The sequence below is a fragment of the Pteropus vampyrus genome, unplaced genomic scaffold (assembly GCF_000151845.1).
Source record: "Pteropus vampyrus isolate Shadow unplaced genomic scaffold, Pvam_2.0 Scaffold208, whole genome shotgun sequence".
NCBI lineage: Eukaryota > Metazoa > Chordata > Mammalia > Chiroptera > Pteropodidae > Pteropus > Pteropus vampyrus.
This window is the reverse complement of record NW_011888989.1, coordinates 3,713,535-3,734,076: the sequence shown is the minus strand read 5'-3', so window position 1 is coordinate 3,734,076 and position 20,542 is coordinate 3,713,535. Positions and strand designations below refer to the sequence as shown.

The window sequence follows — 20,542 nt, the reverse complement described above, 5'->3', positions numbered from 1 at the left end:
ATCGGTTTGAACTCAGTAAGAATTCGGTGAAGTGTAAGTATTACCACCCACATTTTATAAGAGGCTCAAAGGATAACTAGGGTTAAGTTGCCTAGGGTTACAGAGACAGTAAATAATTGGTTTGAACACAGGACTTTGCCCCACAAATATCCTGCTATCACATGTCACTAATATATTCACTCCTTAAGTTTATATGAATTTATCCTTTTCAACATAAAACCTTTTCAACCTTAGAGACTTCAAATCTTAAAAAGGCTGACTTGTATTACTGAGAAAAAGATTTTTTTGGTAAAGTGTATAGTTTTTGAGGCTTTTTATTTTGCTTTATTTTTACCATTGACAATCACACCCAAGTGTTCCTTTCATGAAATATATTTGTAATGGCAGGGCTTACTGAGATGTTTGAGATTCTGAAAGATCTCAAATGAATATAAATATTTCCCCCCACACACACATCTACCATCAGTAGAAGTGTTTTCCTAACAACATCATAGAAATTATTTTCTAAATTTGCCATGATCATTTGGACTTTTGAATTTTTAGAGCAATGATATTTATGTCACTTAAAATTTAATATTTATGTCACTTAAAATTTAAATTTCATAGACAAGAGAAGAAAGGAAAATGGAAGCTATTCTGCAAGCTTTTGCCAGACTTGAAAAAAGAGAGAAAAGAAGAGAACAAGCTTTGGAAAGGATCAGCACAGCCAAAACTGAAGTTAAAACTGAATGTAAAGATGCACAGATTGTCAGTGATGCTGAAGTTATTCAGGTATTATTATTCAGGTCTAGTTATATTTTCACACTTAAACACTTTCCAATAAAATTTTCATACAGGATTTAATCTTATAAAGAATTTTTAAAGTTTTACATTAGCCTTTCAATAACATTTTTCAGATCCTTTGAGAATTTAGACTTTAAAGACTCTGTTTTTGGGAATAAGAAAATTTTTAACTATGTTAAGATATTATATACTGAAATTCATAAAGAAATTTGGAGAAGTTAGCTTCTGAAGTAGATTTCAATTTCTCACTTATATAAACATTGTATTAAAAGTTCCATTCCGTTGTATTTTGAATTAGGAACAAGCAAAAGAAGAAACTGCTAGCAAGCCAACCCCTGCCAAAGTGAATAGAACTAAACAGAGAAAAAGTTTTTCTCGCAGTAGGACTCATATTGGACAGCAGCGTCGGAGACACAGAACTGTCAGCATGTGTTCGGATATCCAACCATCTTCTCCTGATATAGAAGTTACTTCACAACAAAATGATATTGATAATACTGTACTTGCAATAGAACCCGAAACGGAAACTGCACTAACAGAAATAATTACTGAAACTGAAGTTCCAGCACTTAATAAATGTCCTACAAAGTACCCCAAAACAAAGAAGGTATGATTCTTAATGTAAAAGCTGTTTTCTAACAGTGTCTTATGATGTTAAATATACTCATATTTTTAAAGTTCAATCTCTAACATCTCATAAGGAACAGAATTGGAGGCATAGATTTTATACCTGGAAAGTTTAGCTACAAATGAGAATTGCAAAACTAAAATCAGTTAAATATAAATGCGTCGTTATACAATTATAACATTCAGCCTGTCAAGACTTTTTAATTTTGCCTGCCCTGTGTACTAAATTTACTTATCAGAAATAATTGGTTTTAGATATGTTATTCTTTATTCTTTGTATTTTTTATAAATTTGATTGTAGGAATTAAAAGTGAAGAAATTGTCAATTTCCATAAAATGTACTATGAATGTGAAAATTTATAAGGAAGGTTTAGTTTTAAATCATTTTATTCATAAAAATCTTTGAAAAATTATTGTCAGCTTAAATGAAACAATTATGGTAAACTATTCACTGATAAACCAACCAGTTTTGTAGCTAAGAAATAATAGAACATCCTTTAAAGCTGCTTTTTCTCCCAATTTTGGGTAGAGTACAGTAGACTGGAGCAGAGATACCAATGTGGTAATCCCTTGGCTATTTGGGGTGGGGGATAGATCATAAATCGATCCTTCTCATGCACTTCTACATCAAAATACTTTGAAACTTAATTTATCTTGTCTTTCTTCTTACCAAATTCAGTAGTTTGTATGTACTGTGAAACCATGAGTAGATTTATAGTAAATATCTAGGATGAACCCAGGAGTATACTTTAATGGTGAGTCAGAGGGGTTAGCCAGAGATAAGGTCTAAACAGTTCTGTCAAATGTGAAGTTTGTGCTCCTTACTGCACCACAGATTTTGAACAAGCCATCCAATACTTGCTTTCAACAATGAGCAGTTATTTTTGCCCACTTAGGAAGGATAATAAAATAATTGCAACTTTTCTTTGTAATTTTGATTACGAATTCGTAATTTTAGTAAAAAGGAGAACTCGTTTAAAAGAGAAGCTACTTTCTTGATTACAAATGTGACATCATCCTTGCTCTCTAATTATATAACTAGATGATTGTGGTGCATAAATGTATTTAAATCCCTGGTCAAACACCTTAAATCAATAATGATTGTCAATGCTGAGTTTGTTTGTTTTTTTTTACTTAATGTATATGCACTGGTCACACCTGGAGATTGGCAGGTGATGGGCAGCCAAGGGTAGAAAAGTGTTCCAAATCAGATTTTTCAAACAAATTGAACATTTTATACCTACAATAACAGAAGCAGTATCAAAGCTGAATTTAGTGTTTGTGTTTATAAGATGATACTGAAGTCTCCTAGATTTTACTGTTTTACAAAAGTTACCATGTGTTTTGTTCCTACAATGTATTACTGTGTAAAAAAAAAAAAATAGTACTTGATAAATGTAGAATAACATTTTTTGGACATCATAGATGAATATTTAAGTTACTCAATATATCATTTTAGGTAATTCATCAATTTCAAATTTGGTATTAAGACTATTCCTTAGGAGAATCTGTGTAATTACATATATAATGATCCAAATTTTTCTTTTCTCCAGCACTTGGTCAACGAATGGTTAAGTGAGAAGAATGAGAAGACAGGAAAATCTTCAGATAGCCTTTCAGAAAGGCCTCTGCGCATAACCACAGATCCTGAAGTGTTAGCCACACAGCTCAATTCTTTACCAGGTCTTGCTTACAGCCCCCACGTATACTCTACTCCTAAGCACTATATTAGATTTACTTCACCATTCCTTTCAGAAAAAAGGAGAAGAAAAGAACCTACTGAAAACATTTCTGGCTCATGCAAGAAGGTAAACTTTTCTGTGGATATAAAAATATAGGAGCCAAAAGTCAGTCATTCCTTACTACCAAGTGAAATGCTTTTTGAATCGGCTCTACATTTACAGGCTATGTGAACAGCTACAAACGGATTTCTCTTCATTTATTTTATGTATTTCAGCGATGGTTGAAACAAGCTCTAGCAGAAGAAAACTCAGCAATTTTACATAGATTTAATTCACCCTGTCAAGAAAGATCAAGAAGTCCTACAGTTAATGGTGAAAATAAAAGTCCACTACTATTAAGTGAAAGCTGTTCCCTTCCAGGTATAATTTCTTTACAGTATTGTTTTAGTGTGAAGAATGTGGCAGGATGTATATAACTTGATAACAGGCACATTCTAGTTGTTATGTACTTAACAAAAGCAGCACATTGTTATATATTTACTTTCTCATTTCTGTCCTCCAACCTTTTGGATGTAGACATGAAAACCTTAATTTGCAGCATCACGTATGATGGGGCTTATGGTTGAATTTTTGGACTAGTTTTGGCTTGTGGGCTGGCTTCATGTCAAACAGATTCAAAAGGACTCTTAGAAGTCAGTTAAAATAACATCTGCACTCCTAAGATTTTTTCTCTAAGACCCGTAGGCCAATATGCCTTCTGGTAAGATAATGCGTGCTAATGGTGAAGTTAACTAAGGGGTGGGGAAAGATTGTTTCATGTTAGTAATATCTTTAAAACTCTGAAATTTAGTTTTGAGGTGAAAGTCATCATTATTACTGCTGTTGATGTGTTGCTCTTTCCCAGGATATATTACAGATTATAAGCAAATACCAGCATTATAATTTCTTATAAATTGTTTCACCAACAGATTTAACTACACCACTAAAAAAACGAAGACTTTATCAATTGCTAGATTCTGTTTATTCAGAAACCTCTACACCTACTCCTTCACCATATGCTACACCAACTCACACAGATATTACTCCTGTGGACCCATCATTTGCCACTCCTCCGCGAATAAAGTCAGATGATGAAGCCTGTAGAAATGGTTATAAGCCCATATATTCACCGGTTACTCCAGTAACTCCCGGCACACCAGGAAATACCATGCACTTTGAGGTGAGTTAATGGAAAAAAAAATTTTTAACAATAGTGTACTGAGATTAGCAAAATGTTTTAAAACTATAAAAAAATTTGGAGCATGCATTTATGTGAATATGAACTTTTTAATTTTAATTAAAATGAGTATAGCTTTCATCTTACTGATAGTCAGACTAAATAACTGTGTATCAAGTTGACTTTAAAGCAAATTATCTTATATGGGAAATGGAAATGAAAAAGAAAATAAAGTTTAAAAGTCTGTATAGTAGTTTCTCATTATAAGTTTTCGTTTCTATAAACATCATGGATATAGTTATATATTTTAATTCTGATTATTTATTTTTATGTAGAATATTTCTTCCCCAGAAAGTTCTCCAGAAATTAAGAGACGCACTTATAGTCAAGAGGTAAGGAGTTATTCAGATATCCAAAAGGTTATTTAAATTGATTTTCTAGTATCGTTATTTTGCTTTAATAATTATTGGTAGATTTTTAAATAATTAAGATGTAGTTACTTAAGTGTAATTTTTTTTTTTAATTTTATAAACAGGGATATGACAGATCTTCGACCATGTTAACATTGGGGCCTTTTAGAAATTCTAATTTAACTGAACTGGGTCTGCAAGAAATAAAGACTATTGGTTATACAAGCCCTAGGAGTAGGACTGAAGTCAATAGGCAGTGCCCTGGAGAAAAGGAATCTGTGTCAGACCTTCAACTGGGACTTGATGCCATCGAGCAAACTGCCTTACATAAAACTATGGAAACACCTACACATGACAGGACTGATTCTAACAGCCAACTGGAATCTACGCACTCTGGACGGGGTACAATATATTCTTCCTGGGTAAAGAGTCCTGACAGAACAGGCGTTAACTTCTCAGTAAACTCTAACTTGAGGGACCTGACACCCTCACATCAGTTGGAGGTTGGAGGAGGCTTCCGAATAAGTGAGTCAAAGTGCCTGATGCAGGATGATACTAGAGGCATGTTTATGGAAACACCTGTGTTTTGTACTTCAGAAGATGGGCTTATATCTGGTTTCGGACGGACCGTTAATGACAATTTGATCGACGGAACTTGCACACCCCAGAATCCACCACAAAAGAAAAAGGTTACAAATTTAACAATTTATAGTCCTTTAATATTGGTTTTGTTTTATTTTTTTCAGACTACCTCTGAGGGTAATTAGCACTTATACTATTACTTAAGGCATTCATATTTTAGTTATTCAAGTAAAAATTTTTGATATGTATACATTTTTAAACCTTTTTTAAGTGTTCAGATAATTAGAAAATGTTCATAGAGAAATAAATCATTTCTAGTATGGAAAATTCTTATAAAGGAGCATGGCTTCTGTGATTGAAACCTCAAGATAATTTATTTCATTCAGAGGGTAACTTTTTAAAATAACTACTTCCCAACCAAACAGAGTTGTATATTTGTGTTACTACCTTTATTTTACATAGAGGAGGCAGCCTTATAAAGAAGAAATGCTTCTTTCCTCATTATTTATAGGCCATGGATATAAATAAGAGCATTTAGAAAATATAAGTGTTATATAAATAATAAATTCCCTGATTAACCACCATTACTTGGCTGGCAGACAGGGAGACAATTAGAATGCCTTATTTCAGAGGAATGGTAGAAACGACACTTATTTTATTTGTTAATAGGCTTATTGCTTGATAAGTCAAAGAATTTTAGTGATGTGTGCTTTTAATTTTTATAACAGAGTCCAGTTGGCAACTTTGTGGGAAGCAATGTAGTATAGTGGAAAAGAGCACGGGCTTTCAAATAAGACCTAGGTTCGAATCCCGGCTCCAACACTCACCAGCTGTGTGACCTTGAGTGAGTGAGTTACTCAATTTCCTCATCTGTAAAATGGGGATGATAATATACCTATTTCATAGGGTTGTTGTGAGGATTAAATGAGATAATGTATGTAAATCATCTAAATACAATGCCTGATATATAGTAGGCATTTGATAATTGTTAATTATTATTTTTTGTTCAGAATCAAATTATTTTACATAATTTTCCTAATATAAATATAGTAATTCTCTTTAGAAAAAAAAGAATAGATTGACCTTGACATATGATACGAGAGTAAAAGATTTGCTTTTCCTTATCTTTCTTAAGGTTTCTCTATTAGAATACCGAAAAAGACAACGTGAAGCTAGGAAAAGTGGCTCTAAGGCAGAACACTTTTCACTGGTTAGTGTATCACCTCATGCAAGTGGAAACTTGAGCAACAACAATGGTGATGGGTGTGCCAACAGGAGTGAAAATGGGGAGCAGGTAGAAAGCACTGCTAGCCTACCTTTACCAACACCAGCTACAGTTTATAGTGCTACTTCAGAAGAAACCAGCAATAACAGTCCTGTTAAGGAGGTTTCTGCCAGTGAGAAGAATGAACCAGTTCAGTGGTAAGCCTGTTTAAAAAATCTAATTGTTAACTTTAGAACTATAAGTGGTACACCTAATAATTAGTCTTCATTATTTGTAAAGATTTTAAGTATGCTATTCTGAAAAGAACAAGCTTTTGTTAATGAACCATCTTCCTATCTGTTCTCCCAAGGCTAAGGAGATAGAGGTTTGTAGACATAATTTTGAAAGATCATCTTTGCTGATGTATTTTACTGTATATTTGCCTGTGTTGCAAAGGTCCATTGTGTTTACTCCTTGATTATGTTTACATTTTCACATAAGTCTTCCTCTCCAAAGAACCTTTATCATAGTCAGCATCCTGGAATTTCTTTACCAGTTATCTTGAAAGAACAATCAAGTTTAGTGTTTCTTCAGATGGAGTAGAAAAAGTTAGATATAGGATGGGTCTTAGCAAAGGGCGGGAGGCCACATTCACTTTGCTTGTTGGTCTTCTTACAAGCCTGAGAGCTTCCTGCTAGCTGTATAGTCAGACACAAGATAATGTGTAAAGGGTACATTTGATAGCTTTGGTAATCTGGAGTGATAATTCTGAATGTTAATATACTACCTTCCAACTTCTCCCCCAGCTCCGTGCCCTCCTCTTTTTCACCACCCCCCGCCTTTTCACAAAGAAATCACTTAAGACAAAGGAATAGAGTCCAATTGAGTACTCCAAATGAGGATAAAATCTGTTTTGAAAGCTGAAAGCTGTTAGACAAAGTGTTTTCAAAGTTTAACACCAAGGTGCTTTCCCAAAAGGGCAAAAGCCTTGCTCTGAGAAGACATGTTTTAACTATCAAAGGACATACTCTAGCTGGCAGTAGCTTCTTTGAATTGATGATAGGATTTTATTTTAAAGGACTGCCTCAACTTCAGTAGAGCAAGTGAGAGAAAGGAGTTACCAGAGAGCTTTACTTCTCAGTGATCACCGAAAAGATAAAGATAGTGGTAAGTGACTTTGTTGCCAAAAGGTGGAGTCAGCTAATCACTCTGCACCCTTGTTCTCTGCAGTTCTAATGTTCTCTTTGGGTCTGCTTCTGCTTCATCTCTAGGGGGAGAATCACCATGTGTCCCATGTTCACCGAGTCATATTCCGTCTTCACCTTCATCTCATTCAAATCACATTCCCCAGTTGCAACCCAAGGGCCCAGTCCCTTCTTTCAGTGAACTTATGGAAGGTCAGTAAGCAGATGACCTATCGTGGTTATTGTTTTAAATATCTTTTTAAATCAGAAAGGAGAAAACCTTTATAAAAAGTTGGTTTGAATAGTAGAATGCAAATACCTTTGTAGTATCAGTAAAAGACAATATTTATCATGGAATTTTACATTTACCATAGGTTTTTTCTGCTTTACAGATCCTGATCCTGAAAATCTAGAACCCATAACTACAAATGAATGCCCATCTCCAGATACTTGTCAAAATACTTGTAAAAGCCCTTCAAAAATGAGCAAGGTAATAACATTGACCTTTGAACATGGCCATTCAGAAAAGCAGGTGGTAATATGCACACAGAGATTTTTCTGCTATACCAAGTATCAGTTTGTGGTATCTGGGCACTTTTCTTTGAAAATTTGACCAAACTTTCTAATGTGCTAAATGTACTTAAGTAGCTTATTTTTTCCAAGAGCCAGAACTCTATTCTTTTTGGTGTCTAGGAAATTCATTGTTTTTTTTCATTAAGTTTAACCACTTAGTCTTCTAAAAACAAAATGTCAAGTGACATTCACTTAAAAGGAATGCTGTCTCTATCCTGGATCATAAAGATGTGATAATCTAATGTGGCAGTATCTTTGGAAACTAAAGACGAGGAATCTGAGATTGATTTTCTTGTTCCTTAAAGAACATCATATAAGTAGTCTTGTACTTGGATTATATACATTTGAACAACATAAAAAATATTACAACCAAAATGGTTTCAGGGAACAAGTTTACTTTTACCCAAAGCAATTATGATTATGTTGGGTATAGAAATTTCAGTTATGGATTTGAAACTTGCTAAGTCGAGGGTTATTAGAGTTCTTGCAGAATAAGGCTCAAAAAACAGGCTTCATTGCTTGGGGCGGGGGGAAGCAGATTAAATTTAAAAATCTATGATTTCCTTAACTTTTCTTCAATAAAAATTAATTCGGGGAATTCAGTTTAAGCTTATTACTAGAACTTGTTGAACTACCTAAATATCCCATGCCTCTGTAATTGACTTCTCAAAACTTATTCCTTTAAGTAACATTAAATACCAACATAACATTTTTATTTCTTAAATTTATGTAAATAGTTTATGTTTGTTTTCTTTTCATAGCCTGCTTCACCGGGACCTGTAATCTCTCTCCAACCACATGGGAAAATACTCACAAAACCAGATTCCCATTGGGAGGCAACAGTTATTGTGTCAGAAGCTGAGAATGGTGTTCACCTGAAAACCGAACTCCAACAAAAACAGCTATTAAATAACACCCAGGCACTTTCAAAGAATCATCCTCCTCAGCCACTCGTTCGTAATTCATCTGAGCAACTTTCACAAAAGCTGTCTTCTGCACCAGTGAAGTTGCATTGTCCTCCATCACCTCATATAGAAAATCCTCCAAAGTCATCGACGCCTCACACGCCTGTCCAGCATGGTTATCTTTCACCAAAGCCTCCTTCACAGCAGTTAGGATCTCCATACAGGCCTCATCATTCACAGTCACCTCAAGTTGGAACACCTCAGCGAGAGCCTCAGAGAAACTTTTATCCAGCAGCACAGAACCTTCAAGCCAATACACAGCAGGCAACTTCTGGAGCATTATTTACACAGACACCCTCAGGACAATCTTCAGCAACATACAGTCAGTTTAACCAACAAAGTCTGAACACCGCGGCACCACCACCCCCACCCCCTCCGCCTCCTTCTTCTTCGTCTTATTATCAAAACCAGCAGCCCTCTGCGAACTTTCAGAATTATAATCAGCTTAAAGGTAGTCTTTCCCAACAAACTGTGTTTACATCAGGACCAAATCAAGCACTTCCAGGTACCACAAGCCAGCAAACAGTTCCAGGACACCATGTTACTCCGGGGCATTTTTTGCCTTCTCAGAACCCTACTATTCACCATCAAACTGCTGCTGCTGTGGTCCCACCCCCTCCTCCCCCACCGCCTGCTCCAGGACCACACCTTGTACAACAGCCGAGTTCCCATCAGCAACACTCTGTAGCACATGTAGTAGGGCCTGTTCACGCTGTCACCCCTGGGCCACATATTCATTCTCAAACTGCTGGACACCATTTGCCACCACCCCCTCCACCTCCTGGTCCTGCCCCTCATCACCATCCACCACCCCATCCTTCCACAGGACTCCAAGGTCTACAAGCACAACACCAGCATGTTGTAAATTCGGCACCGCCCCCACCACCACCTCCTCCGCCTGCCAGTGTTTTGGCTTCTGGGCATCATACTACATCAGCTCAAGCCTTACATCATCCACCTCATCAAGGACCTCCACTTTTTCCTTCCAGTGCTCATCCAGCTGTACCACCATATCCCTCACAAGCTACACATCATACCACTTTGGGACCGGGAGCCCAACACCAGCCTTCTGGAACAGGGCCACATTGTCCGTTGCCGGTCGCAGGTCCTCATATCCAGCCCCAAGGACCAAACAGTATTCCAACACCTACTGCTTCAGGGTTCTGTCCTCATCCTGGCTCTGTGGCCCTGCCACATGGGGTTCAAGGACCTCAGCAGGCATCTCCAGTACCTGGACAGATTCCAATTCACAGAGCACAGGTGCCACCAACATTTCAGAACAATTATCATGGTTCAGGGTGGCATTAAAATGGACTCCAAAAACATTTTTTAAAATGTTCTGTAAAATAAACTGTATATTTCATATGTACCTATTAAGGTACTTTTTAAAGCTTGTACATGAAACTTTGTATAAAAAAAAAAAAAAACACCAGTGCTCTTTCATTGTATCTTTCCCACTTTTGCTTTTTAAAATTTCTTTAAAAATGTGCTATTAAGCCAGTATTAGGTATCTTTATTTTGTTATGTGAACATTCCAGCTGTGTTTCTGGCAGTAGAATTGATGCTACATCTTTAAATTTTATTGTTGCAGTTAAATTCATTTAGTGGATGTTTTTCTATATTATTTTATACATATGCATTAAGTACAGAGCTAAGTAATGGCACTATGAGGATTTTCATTTTTTTCTGTCAGCAGTTCTGTGAGTGCATCTTAGATATAAAAATGCAATACAGATTTTTATAGTTTGGTGTGGACATGGCTCATTTTGTTTTATCGGTTATTTGCAAGCAAAATGTAATTTAATGTATAGATGATTTTTAATGTCTCCTGACAAACTGTAAATAACTGCATTCTTTTGCGTATATAATTGCTTACAGCTTTTCTCATTTGATATATAGCATTGTACATATGACAAGTCTTTGCAAAACTGTGTGATCTTTGTGAAAGTAGTACAGTATATGGCCTTTAATTTCTTTTTTATTTTAAATATACTGTCACATTGAAGCACTGGTTGGGCATTTTAATTCATGTTAATAAATCACAATTATGTCAGTTTTACCAAATTGTCCTGTACAACTTCTGAGATTGGGGTCTCTTTAAGCAGGTGTTTTTACAAAAGTTACATTTTCCAGATAGTTTATAAGGAGCCTTCCATTTTATTTAGCGACTACTACCTCATCTGGACTATAGCAAGCATCAGGAGGCAGTAAGGGTTGTTCCTGTAATGTTCCTACTTATCATTTTTGCAGGAGCAAGAGCCATAAGAAACCATATTATGTAAAAGCTCTGTACATTTACTTATTTGTGACATACAAAATGAACCATACCATTAAAGCATTACACATAATAGTTCTAAATTATAACGTACAACTATTTGAAAATATGGAGTAGTTTGCCTAAAAACAGGAATATCTAATTTGTACATTTTAAACATGACTGAAATGTCCTATAGATTAATCAAAATTATTTGAAAACCTTAAATTAACATTTACTGTAAAGCTATACTATTTTTAAAAATAGGGAATTTTTAAAATTTGTTTTGGGTGTACAAAATTAAAGGAAAAAGGCATCTTAGATCTCTCAAGTGAAATAAAAATGGCTTCTCAAGTGAACACTTTACTGCTGAAATGTAAAATGGTAGTTATTTTGGAAAATAAAAAAATTCTTATTTTTGTCTTCTACCTCTCAGGAGGAGTAAGCATAACCAGTAGAAATGACAGTTTTTGAGTCAACACATTTATCATTAGCCACTTGACATAATTTGGCACAGTATTCAAAAATTCTGTTCATCAGAGAAAAAAGACTAAAATGACTTGAGATTTGACAGTATTGTAACTCATGTTTTTCACTTTTAATTTCTATTTCCTTTTAAAAATTAACTATTGATAATACATTAATACAGCTGCATTTAGGAATCCTAATCAGCTTCACGTTTTAAAAGAACTTAGGTCAACTTTACCATCCTTTATCAAACAAAATTCTATTTATGGTATTCACTAAAGAAACACTTGTCTAAGATGATGTCTTTACATCATCCATCCCCTGATAGTTTCAAAAAGAAAAAGTTAACTCGCATAGTGAAACAGCAATATTCATCTCTTTAAAGGATTTTTAATTCCTCAGTTTTAAATTTGCCCACTACATAAATAATGTATACAGAAGCTTTTCTATAAACTGAAGAATCTTATATAATTCTTTGACTCCTTAATGAAGGATACATACACTCTCAAATACTTCCTCTGCCAAAATTTCATAAAATTAAAAATTAATGGAAGAAAAAAGTGGAATTTAAGAATTTCAACTTGTAGATACAAACTGAAGTTCTCTACCCCCAGTAAAAACAGGTTTTTTTTTCTCTTAACTAGTTATGTATGATCCAGTTATAGGAAGAAGTTAATAAATCAGTTTTCACCTAAAAAATGTATGCTTTTTTTGAAGCTCCTATATCCACTTTTTCTCTGCCTTTGGGCAGTTCTAATTTCCAGACAGCCAGCTTCTGAATTTGCTATAATCACATAAGTGATCCATTGCTTGTCATTTTCCATGAAGACTTCACATGGGACTAGAGAAAGGAAAAGATAGAGCATTCAACCAAAATCACTGAGCTGGCTACAGTGTTTTGCATAACGTGGTTCTCACTTAGCTTATATGCATTATCGTAAAGCTACCAAGAACCGGGTGAAAACCTTACTAAGTGCAAATGTATATTCCTTCTAGAACAATTGATTTTTACACTGTAAACTATTTGTTATTTTATCATAATGGACAGACCATTAACAAAAATCTTGTTTACTTCCCAACAGCCAAAACTGCATTAGACAAATTTTCATTACAGTGAGCTAATAGCCTTGATAAAAATTCTTAGAGAACACATAAATGTACTCTGTGGTTCTTGTAGAATGGTTCCTATGGAAATGGTGGATACCATCACTGGTCTACAGCCACCATCTGTCATTGAACTTAATGTAACCTATAGCCTCATTAAAAAATGTAGAAGCACATTTCATAAATGAATGGTATGTTCAACCTCACAGTGATATGTGATATAATGCTAACTCTTAAGAGGATTATGTGTCTTGTTCCCTCACAGTAAACAGTTATAAAAAAAAGTTTACAATGCTCAAACAAAATGTAATTAATATGTTTTTGATGAAACATGAATGAAAAGGATCTTTGAAATTCTAGGTATTAATTTTACACTACAGAATCTTTTCTAAATCTGTATTCTATACCCTCACAAAACAATGAATGATTTCCTTATGATAAGCCTTAATTTATGTTATAGAACTACATTTCCTGAAACAGAAATGTTGATATTTCCTTTAATTGGGTTACTACACTAAAAGGATAGCGAATGTTTGTTAATTCTATCGCTTCAAACATAGGCCAATGACCAAGGCAATGTCTGGAAAAAAAACCGAGAACACTTTAATTTTTAAGACAACTGCAAGCACCTCAAACAATGGATTATTGTTACAACACTTGTTATCTTTTCACAATCTAGTTATTGCAAAGGCATATGGATAAATGTTAATGGACAAGGTCAAGAAAAAAGAGGCACCTTAATGAATGTAAAATTAAAAAAAAAAAAAAAACAACTGGCATTCAATCCACTGACTTCTAGAAGAGGCTAAATATACCTCTGTATATTACATTCTAAAATTGTATTGCCTACTATGGTTTGTGTCCTGGTTTCTACAATTTTAAGGAAATGCATAAACAAAATTATGTGCAACCTACAAAGGGAAAATCATTTTCTCAACTTCAATGCATGGAAAGACAATCAAAAAACTAGTAAAATTAGTTGTAGCCACACATAAAACTGCCTATGGAATGAACGCAATCACTGTTACCTCTGAGACGTTAGTAGTATTCTGCCCAATGCACTGCACACTGTATATGCCACGCCTTGGTTCTAGACAAACACGAACAAGATTTTCCAAAAAAAATATATATTTTCATTCCACACGCTGAACATGTTTCTCTTGTCCAGTTTAATCTATGTAGAGTTTTAACTTACAGTGCTTGGAGGAGGCAACACCACATGGTACCGGGCCATCGCATTTTTAAAGGGAAATTGCTGTTTTTCTTTAAAAGTGTTTTTAAAATATGCAAAAATAGGAAGGGGAGTGCTAAACTATAATACATACTCTAGAATGAGAACCATGTATTTTTCTTTAAAGTGCCATTTAGGGAATGATATAACCCAGAGCCACTTTGTTTAAAATCCAATGAAAAAGGATTATTATGGAATGAAAAGTTTGCACAACTTCCTGGAGCAAAGTCGGCTACATGCAACTCAGGCTACAAAGCACTCAGGACTTGGTAGCTTTTCTGAATTTGGAGTCCCCATCCCATATTTAATGGAAATTAACATTTACAGGGTACATTTACATACACTATAATACAGGAATGATGTCCCTTTGCCATAAGATAAACTTGTACATTTCCTTGCTATTACTTGGTTCCAACTTGATAATTTCTTAAGATTGTAAATTATATAGTACTCGGCTAAAATATTTCTTCATAAATAGTTACAAAACCTGCCAAAACACAAGGGGAAAAGTATTTTTCGTTCAAAAAAACCTGACATTTGAATGTCACACAAGAAACAATGCTTAGAGACATGTTATTGTTTCCAGAAGAGAGTGGGTCAGTAACTACTAAGCTGAAAACAAAGACTACCCTTCCCCAGGATCACAGTGCACAAAAGCAAAATGTCAATCGACAGTACCTCAAAGCAAAATAAAGGTCTGAGGATGAAGCCAGCTCACTTGTAATCCTGTTAAAGAATGAGAGCCACCGTTTAGGTCCAATGTACTGGAAAACATTTGCTAGCTCAGAATGCTATATTTGTAGAATCTGCTAAGAATTCAACCAAGGATGCCGAAGGCATTCGCCAGCTGAGGCTCGCTTTTCTGGAACCATTTCTAACATCGGGATCAGGAAATCTGTAAACTGTGCAGCATCTTCATGGGGCCACCCATACTTTTCCACAAGTACATCAAAGAGGCTCCAGGGCTTCAGCTTGGTGATGTGCCGCAGTTCTCCTACAGAGAAAAACAGGCACTGTCAAGAAAGCTCCAGATGTGCATTTCCCACTGATGGTCCACGCAGGTTCAAGGAAGCAGATACCTACTTGCTCAATACTATGCAACAACAAAGGTGGCCAACTTTCCTCCTCAAATAATCATTATATGCATATGTGTGTCACATTTCAAGTAAGTTTGACAAATGTAAATAGGCATTAACTTAAAAGAGAATATTTCATTCACATCCGTCCTAAGTTTCATTAAATGCAGCCTGTTGAATGCACTCAAAATGTTTTTCTTCGCAAAGACTGACAGGGGCACTCTCACTCCAACTTGTTATCTTTTGCAGTCTGCAAATTTGCTTGAAGAATAAAAACTTGAAAGATACACACGATTTAAACTCCTTGGATGACTATTTCGCATGTTACCATGCAAAGAACAGTGCTATCTGAGAGAAGTTTCTGTGGTGGTAGAGATGTGCTTTACCTGTACTGTCCACTACGGTACTTGCTAGCTATGTGGCTTCTGAGTACTTGAAATGTGATTAGTGTGACTTTCAAGGTATATGCCCACAAGTAGCCAGTGGCTACTATTCTAGATGACACAGACAGCTCTAGCCACCAACCTAAATCAAATACTATCCATTTCTACATATTTGTTGAAGAATCTAAGATACGAGGACATCAATTTGTAAAACTGGAAGTTACTCTTTTCAAAATGTGCTAGCTGCAGTATAAATACAAGCAGCCCTGACTGACATAACAGAATGACTAACAAGCTGGAAAGTGGTCTGTAACTGTAACAGCCTTTTTCATAATAGGAGAAAAGTTACTTTTAAGCCAGATGGCCAAAAGGTCCACATAATTTACATTGTGACTAACTAGATTACCTGTTGAAATTTTCACAGGACACCTCACCCCTGCCCAAAGAGAGGCCTCCTTGGGTGTCCTTAGTGGCTGCCCCAGCAGCTTCCACAATCAGGCTGCACCCCATTTCCCACACCCTCTCGGGCCCAGAGCAAGCCAGAGTCCTGCAAGTAGCAGAGAGTGGAGGCATGTAAGCACTCGATGGGCACTCCTCATACCAGCGCCAATTTCTCCCTTTCTCCTATTATAATTTGACCAACATAGTGAATTTTCTCATGATATGCATTACAGACCGGTCTTCCCAGAAGGCTTAGTTTGTTTCATCCATTTATTCAACTCAGTTTAGAAACACATCCTTTCTCTTTAGTCATAGAGAAAATAAATGAACAATACAGAAAATTACAAACACAAGATAAATGACCTGAAATCCCACCCTCAAGGACTTTTCTTTTGGCCTCTACTCTTTCCATGTATGTTCTTACAAAATGCTACGTCTACGGAATTGTAATCATGGTGTGTACAGAATTCTAAATTAAAAAATCATTAGAGAATGTTTCTTGTTAAAGGAGTTGGTGTACAAAATAAGCTTCTGGCTCCAATGTGAGGCTGGGGATAGAGTTAAGCGTGGCTTTCCAGACAATAGGTCAGGTCTGTTTTCTTAAGGGAGATGGACATGCTGTCTTAGAGGAAACAGTGTTCCCTCCTGAGGAAGGAAACAGTCTCCATGAGAGCAAAGTCAAAGGGCAATCACAGAACGTTCGTCTCCTTTAACCTGGAAATTCCAGTTCTAGGAATCTGCCAAGGAAAATAAACCTTGCCACCCACCAGCCTATCCCCAGAATATGCTCACTGCAAAATATATACCTGCAGAATTTCAAATGCTCAGTAATAGGAGGATGGTATTTAAAAACAAAAATCAACCATGGTATATCCATTCAATGAATATTGTCTAATGTTACTTAATAACGGGGGTGGGGGGGGCATACATGGTACAATACTTGGTAGTAAGAGAATAGAAGTCAAAACTATGTTCTACACATGATCACAAGAGTGATCTTCAAAGTGCCCATAAAGAAGGAAAGCAGGTGGCCCTAAACACCAGCTCTGTTAGAAAGTTGTTTCTCTCTCTCTCTCTCTGCATTTTCTATAACGCAGCTCTATGGATTTTATAGTGACTGTCGATGTCAACAGAGCAAGGCTAAAGTAAACTGAGAAAGCTCACACATAGCATGCCTAAGTAAGTCCTTTGGAAGGGGAGAGAGCTTTATTTACATCCATCTATTCTGACCTGCAATAACTACTCTCCGGGATTGGGGATGAATGCAACTGCCCAGAAGCACTGTCTGCTCAGAGCAAAGGAATGCAGTCCTGAGAATGCCAGAGTTTTGTTTTTGTTTTACTCTTTTAATTAAAAAAAAATTTTAATTTTTCGATTACAGTTGGCATACGATATTATTTTAGTTTCAGGTGTACAACAGTGATTAGACACTTATGTAACTTACGAAGTGATCACTCACCATGATAAAGCTAGTACCCACCTGACACCATACAGTTATTACAATATTATTATATTCTTTATGCTATACTTTACATCCCATGACTATTTTGTAACTACTAATTTGTACTTATTAATTCCTTCCCCCTTTTTACTCACCTCACCATGCCCCCTCCCATCTGGCAACCATCAAAATGTTCTCTATGAGTTTGTTTCTGTTTTGTTTGTTTATATTCTTTAGATTGCACAAGTGAAATGATATGGCATTGGTCTTTCTCTGTCTTATTCCACTTAGTACAATATCCTCTAGTTCCAACAATATTGCTGAAGATGGCAAGATTTCATTCTTTTTTTTTATGGCTGAGTCATATTCCATTGTATATATGTACCACCTCTTCTTTATATTCATCTACAGATGGACACCCAGGTTGCTGCCATAACTTGGCTTTTGTAAATAATGCTGGAATGAACATATGGATTCACATTCCCCTTGGTAGTGTTTTAGGTTTCTTCAGATAAATACCCAAAAGATGGGATAACTGGGTCCTTCTTTGTCTCTTGTTATAGCCTTTGTTTTCAAGTCTATTTTGTCTGATATACATATTATTACCCGAGCTTTTTTTTTTTCATTTCCATTTTCGTGAACTATCTTTTTCCATCTCTCTATGTCTGTGTGTCTTTCAATCTGAAGTGAGTCTCTTGTAGGCAGCATATGTAGGGGTCTTGTTTTCTTATCCATTCAGCAACCCTATCATTTGATTGGAGCATTTAACCATTTACATTTAAAGTAACTGTTGACAGATACGTAGTTACTGTCATTTGATGATTCCTATTTTTGCTTTTTTTTTTTCTTTTTTTAAATTTATTTTAATTTAATTTAATTTAATTTTTTTCTTCTTCCTCTTCTTAAAGAAGTCCAACATTTCCTGTAATACTGGTTTGGTGGTGATGAACTCCTTTAGCTTTTTCTTCTCTGGGAAACTCTTTATCTGTCCTTCAATTCCAAATGATAGCCTTGTTGGGTAGAGTAATCTTGGTTGCAGTTCCTTGCTTTTCATCACTTTGAATATCTTCTGCTAATTCCTTCTGGCCTGCAAAGTTTCTGTGGAGAAATCAGCTGACAGTTTTATGGGAATTTCTTTGTAGATAACTAATTGCTTTTCTCTTTCTGCTTTTAAGATTCTCTGTCTTTAAGCTTTGGCATTTTAATGATGATGTGTCTTCAAGTGGGTCATCTTGTTGGGGACTCTCTGAGCTTCCTGGGCTTGTATGTCTATTTCCTTCACCAGGTTAATGAAGTTTTCAATCATTACTTCTTCAAATGGATTTTTAATTTCTTGCTCTCTCTCTTCTTCTTCTGGTACCCCTATCATGTGAATGTTGGTATACTTGATGTCATCTCAGAGGTCCCTTATACTATCCTCATTTTTTTGGTATTCTTTATTCTTTTTGCTATTCTGATTGGGTGCTTTCTGCTACCTTATCTTTTAAATTGGTGATTCGATCCTCTGCTTCATCTAATCTACTGATTCCTAAGGATGCCAGTTTTTATACTAACTAAAATCCATCAACAGGCATCGAATCAAGTACACTCTTCAGTGAAAAGAAATAAGTTTGACCCCATAAATGACAAAATCTGCATAGTAATAGCAATGAAAACAATACAGTGCTGGGAGGCTATGAAAAACTATTTACTCAGACCTAACTAGCAGTACTGTAAACTGATAAAAACATTCTCAAAAAACAGCCTAAGATATCTTAACATACTTTTGAAGAGGTAATCACAGACAAAAAATTGTATTTGCAAATATGAGGTCTGTAATAGGGCAATATGCAAAATAATCCTAAGTACAATAAGTACTAAATACATAATATAACAATATAAGAGAATACTGAATTGTCTCTAAAAATATGTAGATATGTAAGTAGGTGGAAAAGCTCCATAATACCAAGAAAAAAACAAGAAACAAACTTGCCTATGATTATATGTACAAATTCTTAAATCTTACATTCAATTCAATGGTAAGAGGAATGCCATCTTACAAATAGTTGATAAAGGTACTTAAAAACAAACTCTAAGGGACTTCTGGTCAATACGGTGGAGTAGGTAACCACTATGCTCACCTCCTCTCACAACCACTTCAAAATTACAACTAAATTATAGAACTACCACCCTTAAGAATCTGAAAGATCGGCTGTCAAGAACTCCTATAAGGATATAAAGAAGCCATATCGAGACTGATTTATAGCTTTCTATTACTCTCTCTTTTATAAATTCTACCAGGAAAGTATAACCTACCAGGAAAATAAAGTTCTTAAAAATAATCCCCACTCCCCTTGAAAACCAAACCCGTCCTAAGTTCCCAAATTTGTATATCTACTGATAGCAGTAATGCCAACCACAGGCTCATCTAATGAGTAAGGGCCGAGTCCACTTACCAGCTCCAGTTCTGCGTATAATACACAAGAAACAACCACCTTGACTACCACCACTTATAAAAACATAAAAATAAGTAGCTCCCTAACAAGTTAAAGAATTTTTGCCTTAATAGTTTTTTCTCCTAGGAAAATATACCAAGATGTGTTTCAGTGAAACAAACTGTGGAAATAACTAGACACTTAATTGTGACAGTCTTTACTTTTTAAACCATTTCCAAACTTACTTTCTTACACAGAATACTGAGTATCACTTAACCCTGCGTCTCGGCATTGGCTCTCACACCCATGCATGCAAACAAGAGACCAGCAAGACTACTTACTAGATAGATGGGTGCCCTGCCACCACTGCTGTTCTTAGCAGCCTCTGGGCCACCTAGTCTCGCTGGGACAAAATCACCTAGACAGGCCACAGAAAAATGACAAGAAATGGGCCCTGTGGGAGGGCTCCTCCTCTCCCAGAGTAAAGGCTCTGGGAGTGACTAT

The 20,542-nt window shown here is 35.7% G+C and overlaps 2 protein-coding genes across 12 annotated transcripts in view; one reads left to right on the top strand and one right to left on the bottom strand.

Annotated features, from left to right (window-relative positions):
* The window catches only part of KMT2E (lysine methyltransferase 2E), a 79,121-nt gene extending 67,831 nt beyond the window's left edge, over positions 1-11,290 (top strand). For all 5 annotated transcript variants that reach the window (XM_011372529.2, XM_011372528.2, XM_011372530.2 and 2 more), the window contains 12 exons: positions 607-771; positions 1,082-1,390; positions 2,964-3,218; positions 3,368-3,512; positions 4,061-4,311; positions 4,644-4,700; positions 4,844-5,407; positions 6,436-6,722; positions 7,583-7,671; positions 7,776-7,901; positions 8,081-8,178; positions 9,023-11,290. In XM_011372529.2, the coding sequence (XP_011370831.1) occupies positions 607-771; positions 1,082-1,390; positions 2,964-3,218; positions 3,368-3,512; positions 4,061-4,311; positions 4,644-4,700; positions 4,844-5,407; positions 6,436-6,722; positions 7,583-7,671; positions 7,776-7,901; positions 8,081-8,178; positions 9,023-10,534 (3,858 nt within the window). In that variant the 3' untranslated portion in view covers positions 10,535-11,290. The remainder of the gene's footprint in view (positions 1-606; positions 772-1,081; positions 1,391-2,963; positions 3,219-3,367; positions 3,513-4,060; positions 4,312-4,643; positions 4,701-4,843; positions 5,408-6,435; positions 6,723-7,582; positions 7,672-7,775; positions 7,902-8,080; positions 8,179-9,022) is intronic.
* Positions 11,291-12,056: 766 nt separating this feature from the next.
* SRPK2 (SRSF protein kinase 2) overlaps positions 12,057-20,542 on the bottom strand; it is a 192,335-nt gene continuing 183,849 nt past the window's right edge. For 5 of the 7 annotated variants that reach the window (XM_023537994.1, XM_023537993.1, XM_023537995.1 and 2 more), the window contains one exon: positions 14,170-15,277. In XM_023537994.1, the coding sequence (XP_023393762.1) occupies positions 15,093-15,277 (185 nt within the window). In that variant the 3' untranslated portion in view covers positions 14,170-15,092. Of the gene's footprint in view, positions 15,278-20,542 lie in introns of all 7 variants that reach the window. The other 2 variants (XM_023537991.1, XM_011372523.1) reach the window with 2 other exon arrangements.